Raw genomic sequence first — 5,867 nt, 5'->3', positions numbered from 1 at the left:
CTCTTAAGAAACATGTAAATTTAACCCCTTTTCTTTTTCCTAAGAATCCTCATTTTTAAATATATTTTAGGTAACAAAAATATATAGTTGTGGTTGTCCTAGAACACTTCAAATCACTCTCCATTATCAATTTAAAAAAAAAAAAAAAACCCAAAGGGATGTTGAAAAACCAACTGGGGGCCCAAAGTAATAGGACGAATGCACCTGCAAAATTACGTAACCCGAAAATAATAAAATTTTCAATTGCATTCGGCAAACCCTTTCCGTATCTTCCACACTCGTGTCTCCAACGAGAACGCGCCACGTCATCCCCAATCGTGTTTTTCCCCTCACTTTAATCTCTCTTCCCTTCGCACTTTCCCAACTCCTCAAAATTGAGTGTCATTACCTTTCTCTGAGTCCAAGTTCCAACGAAATGTGAACAGTGAAAGAAACAAAAAAAACACCATGATGCTGAAGGCGGCACCGCGTGCAGTAATCTACTACCTCTCGGAGCACCCGGCTATCGTGGGGTTCCGGTGGAGCCACGCCCAATCATGGGGCGCCACGTGGTCCTTCCTCTTCTCCTCAATTGCCTCCTACCTCTTCCTCTCAGTCTTCCTATACTTCTCTCTTTCTCTCCTCTTCCGCCGCCGTCAAATCCCTCTCGGCCCCCTTCCCGCCGTCCACAGCCTCTCCATGTCCCTCATCTCCGCCACGATCTTCGCCGGCATCCTCCTCTCTGCCGCCGCCGAGATCAGCGACACGCGGTGGTTCTGGCGGCGCTCCAAAACCCCCCTACAGTGGCTCCTCTGCTTCCCCTTGGGCACGCGCCCCTCGGGGCGCGTCTTCTTCTGGTCCTACGTCTACTACCTCTCCCGCTTCCTCCACATGCTCCGCACCCTCCTCAGAATCCTACGCCACCGCAGGCTATCATTTTTTCATCTGTTGAGTAACTCAATCTCCGCACTCGCCTCCTTCCTCTGGCTCGAGTTCTCGCAGTCCTTTCAAGTAATGAGTAGAAACATTTAGAAGAGTTCGGTTACGCAATAATAATGATATCTCTGAAAGTTGAATTTGTATTTTGCTTGAAAGTATTTAATTTTTGTAAATGTTTTTACTCATTATTAGGTCCTCGCAATTCTCTTCGCCACGCTCGTGTACGCAGCCGTCTACGGCTACCGCTTCTGGACCGCCATCGGCCTCCGCGGCGCGTGCTTCCCCTTCGTCCTCAGCTGCCAGATCGTGCTCCTCGCCTGCAATGTTGCCTGCCACGTCGCCGTCTTCTTCCTCCACTTCTTCCTCAAGGGCGGGTGCAATGGGATCGGCGCGTGGGTCTTCAACTCAATCCTCAACCTCGCTCTTCTTATGCTCTCTCTTAACTTCTACGTGAGAATGCACGTTCACAAGAGGAGGAGGAAAGTTAGGGATGTTACTGTTACTGTTGCTACTGCACTGTCTTAACGAGCGCGTGAGTGCAACAAATATTGAAGTTTAATTGTGGAAATATATATTAGACACGAGTTGGTTGTTGCAATTTGGGGTCCCAAGTGTGTTCCCTTTTTAATGTTCATCATTTTTAGCATGGAACAGGTGAACAAGATATTATAGTATAGTGTTGTTGGAAAGCAAATATTATAGTAGTAATATTTTTGTGGTACGGATTATGATTTTGTGAATATGTTGTAGTATATATGAATCATGATTAGTTAGTTCATTTCTATACTAGGATCTAACACAGTTAATAGATATCTATATGTAGTATTTATTAAGTATTAGTTTGATTTTTAGCGGTAAATAAAAAAAAATTGGAAGAAACAAAACTTGGTTAAGATATCTTGTTTTTAGAAGGAAAAAAAGTTAATTCATTCCTACATTACTTAATTGAGAATGGATTCTAATCACACAGGAGTTTTTGTAAAATTTCAAACCAAAAGATAAGGAGATAAGATGTATGTATATTGAGAATTAGATTTTTATCACTAAAGTTTATGTGATTTAAATGTAAAGTGAAAAATTATATTTTATTAGATAAATTTTAGTTGAATGAATGTTATTTTGGTTTCAACTTCTAATATAGTTGATTTATTATAGTTGGTAATAATTTTTACTATAAATAAAGAAGAGTTTTAGTGGAGAAATAATACATGAAGAGAGTGTGTGAGAAGAGATATTATAAAACAAAGTCACTTTGGTGAGAGAAAAATATCTTTATGTGAAAGTATTATCATTTTTTGTAACCATTAAATGAGGTACTTGGATTAAAGCGATACACTATTTGGGGTGAGGTGAGTTACAATATTATAATCATTCTTGTAATAGTAAAAATATTTTTGAGAGGTTTGGTGGACGCAGACAATAGGTAAATTCTTGTGTCTGATATTATTTTTCTTTACACTATAATCTTTGTGTGTGTTCTCATAATCCTTTATAGATGCGAATAATTTTATTTGTGAGAGTCTTGATTACTCACTATTTTTTAATTGTTTTTGGTAGGAAAGAAAGCTTTTCTTCAGCTACCGATGTTCATACCAAACACTGACTATGTATATGATCCCAATTACGCTTCAATTGAATAATGGGTGGACGAAATCTTGGTAGTTTTTTAGTGCTAGCTAGTTATCATCGACGATGTACCAAATAGAAAGAGAATAACATCCACTCAATGTGGCTCCAAATTAATATACGATATAATATATATCATTTTCGTAGGGTTATCTTTTTGGAGGTGTACCAATCGAGCATCCCTTCGGAGTCCATTTACCTGAATCAATTACAGCTAGCAAGCAAGGTTTCTTTCATTTGGGGAAAAAACTCTAGGTCTACACATGAAAAACAAAAATTGTCTAGTTTGGTAGTTCGCGTGGTCACGTTTCTGGTGGTTTGACATGTTGTCTCTATTGCTCTATTGAGCTCTAACCTTTATTTTTAGGTGACAACGTTACATTAGAAAGCATCCAAGTAGACGAAGACGCATTCATTTCGTAAAAAGCACGGTGTCGTTGTCACGTATCTGACCAAATTGATTCACTGCTAAGCATAGAGTATCTGACCAATTTGAAGACGAATATGCCTTTGAAATAATTATGATGGCCCATTCAAGTGATGAGGGAAACAAAGAAGGAAAATTATTATGGCATGGTCAAATAAAGTGAGAATATTATGCATTAAAAGAAACAAAATCTGATGAAATTGGTGATTGGGAGTTGCTATTTTCACTCTCTTTATTATTAATACACTCTCCTTTCAATTTTTTTTTTCAAAAATATCCTGAATTCTGGAAACTAATAATACACTCCCCTTACGCTCCCTCCCTCCCTCTGGGTACCAGATTCTGGAAGTCTAATCACAAACACTTTTCCATGCTTTCCGTTCTTTAATGATCTTCTTCCTATTCCTTAATTTGCACAATTGCTCAACACCCTCATCGATCCAATAACCGAAGTGATTGAAAAAACCTTTAAGCATTGACAACGAATATCGTAGATCCAATAACCCAAAGGTGTGGATGGAAATTGAAAAAGCGAATAAGAGATGAAGTGATAAACTGCACTGAATAATTATGTCATGACTAGAGAGCAATATTAGAATTACATTTGTTCTCTTCAGGGATGGTCACGGTGCAATCTGTATGCGTAATCACAAAAACCTATTTTGACTTCTCCCCCTTTCCGCGTTTTACTTCTAATAATTGTTTTAAATAAAGCACATTGATCAATTCATGTTCCCACACTTTGTCTATAAAGGTTTGAAGGCATAATAGTTTCCAATAGTCCTCTCACCTGGCCAACCCCTGTTTACACAATCACCGTTTGGTAAAAGGGGAGTGTATTTGTTTCTGAAATTTCGGTAAAATAAAATTACAAAGAAAAGTGTATTAGTAAAGAGTGATAGTGGAAATAGTAATCAACCCCTCTTTAACCTCTCTTTATTTTATTTTTTTTAATTTCAGTTTTTCATATCTCCTCTTAAATAAATAATAAAAGTTTAGTATTCTCACCTTGTTTTATTCACTTTTTCCCTTTATATCTATTAAACTCGAAAAATGAAGAAGAAGAAAGGGTTGAAGGTAAGAATGTATTTTAGTAAGCGTCCAAGCACGCAAAGACGGAGTCATTAGTAATTGCACGCCGTCGATGTCACGTATCATAGTCTCACAAGATGATTTGGAATATAGAATATCTAATCTTTGAATACAAATATGTCATCGTAATAATAAGTTAACGACCCATCTGACAAACTGGCTGTTGAATCAAAGATGGCATATTATCAAATGAGAATATTCACCTCCTATGGTTAATTGTTTTTTGGATTATGGTAAACGTCTGAGGTAGAAATAGATGAAAGATAGCTTTCTGATTAATAATAATAATAAAAAAAAGAAAGATAGGAAGGGAGAAAAAATATATAATAAGCAATATGATGAAAAGAAATAAAGAAATAAGAAAATGAAATAAAAATGAGATAGAAGATAAATTGGTGTATGTTTATCATTTTTAATTTTTTTTAAGGAAAATGATAAATGTTCATTTCATTTTTTAGTGTATTTGGGTGGAATGAAAAAGAAAAAGACAACAACTATGTGATGTAATAAAAAAGAAAGAAATAAATAAAAAGAAAATGATATATATATATATATATATATATATATATATATATATATATATATATATATATATATATATATGAACACCTAAATGCTGGATAACAACTAGTGAGAAAACCAAAAAGAAGCGTAACAATGATATGCGATATATGTGACGTAATACAAAAAAAAAAAATAGAAATAATAAGTAGTAATGGAGTGTTTAATGTGAAATAGTGCTCACATATCATTACTCAAATTGGAGAGGTTTTGGTTCTTATGAGTTCGATCTCAAGTATGCAAGCATAGTTAGGATCACCATATGAAGTATTGTTTTTTTTTTTTTTTTCTTGGGGCTCCAAGGGGCTTAATGCCCAAAACTAAAAGCCTCTAAAAAAAGCAAACAACAAAAGCATCCGCAAGCAAACGTATATGAATCCACGTAAGAGGAGAATTGAAAACTTGGAGCCCTTCATCTATATCCAACCCTCGTTTTGCCAGGCATCAACAACTTGATTTGCTTTTCTGAGCACATGGCCACAACTAACCAACTCAACCTCTTCTGCCATTTCCACCACCTTATTACACAATGCATAATGTTAGCAATCAGGGGGTGCAATTAGATGTTAGCAAACAGGGGGTACAAGTAGCTAGGAGCAGGCCCAAGAGGAATAGCACTACGCCAGCTTACCTGAAAGATTTCATCTGAGATTTGTTGAGTAGGTGTTCAAATATTCTCTCCCGGCATCACAATCTTCAACACCTTAGCTTGTATGCCATTTCCCTCATAATTGTGTAGTTCCGTTAGGATTATGCTAGCACAAAATGACAAAATCAGTTATCTTTTGCATTATAAATAGATAATCATTGTAATAAGGCAAGGCAATGAAAATTACTCTGAGTTTTCCTTCTCTTCTCTTCTTCTTGGGAGGTTACTGGTCCTCTAAAGCAGGTTCTTCTATCAATTTTAGTGCTCTCGTTCTTCAATGGCGGAATCCACCAGGTCTAAAGCTTCTTCAGACAGGCTGGAAGATGCCATAGCCAAACTCACTACCCATCACCTATCCATGACAGAAACAGTACAAACTATGACCCTGAAACTCGACAAATTAATCCACAAGTTAGCCTAACCTGAGACTTCATCTCCATCCCTTTCTACGTCCAATAACCCACCAACCATGGCCACCTCCACCCCTCATTGCTCGAAACTCGATGTTCCCCGCTTTGATGGGATCGAACCCTTTGGTTAGATCTATAAGATCAACCAATTCTTCAATTACCATGCCACGCCCGAGCACGATTG

At 37.1% G+C, this 5,867-nt stretch overlaps 1 protein-coding gene across 1 annotated transcript; it reads left to right on the top strand.

Moving 5' to 3' along the window:
* Window positions 1-346: 346 nt before the first annotated feature.
* Window positions 347-1,658, top strand: LOC114389466 (elongation of fatty acids protein 3-like). Its single transcript, XM_028350157.1, has 2 exons — window positions 347-990; window positions 1,111-1,658. Exons 1-2 carry the CDS (start codon window positions 448-450, stop codon window positions 1,441-1,443), a joined length of 876 nt encoding a protein of 291 aa, XP_028205958.1. The 5' UTR covers window positions 347-447; the 3' UTR covers window positions 1,444-1,658.
* Window positions 1,659-5,867: the final 4,209 nt, after the last annotated feature.

This window comes from Glycine soja, chromosome 16, assembly GCF_004193775.1.
Source record: "Glycine soja cultivar W05 chromosome 16, ASM419377v2, whole genome shotgun sequence".
Classification (NCBI taxonomy): Eukaryota; Viridiplantae; Streptophyta; class Magnoliopsida; order Fabales; family Fabaceae; genus Glycine; species Glycine soja.
Note: the sequence above shows the minus strand (reverse complement) of the source record. Positions and strands in the feature narration are given on the sequence as shown.

Coding starts and splice junctions, on each gene's coding strand:
- LOC114389466 (XM_028350157.1), top strand. CDS start 448: ATGATGCTGAAGGCGGCACCGCGTGCAGTAATCTACTACCTCTCGGAG. Junction 991..1,110: donor AGTTCTCGCAGTCCTTTCAA/GTAATGAGTAGA, acceptor ACTCATTATTAG/GTCCTCGCAATTCTCTTCGC.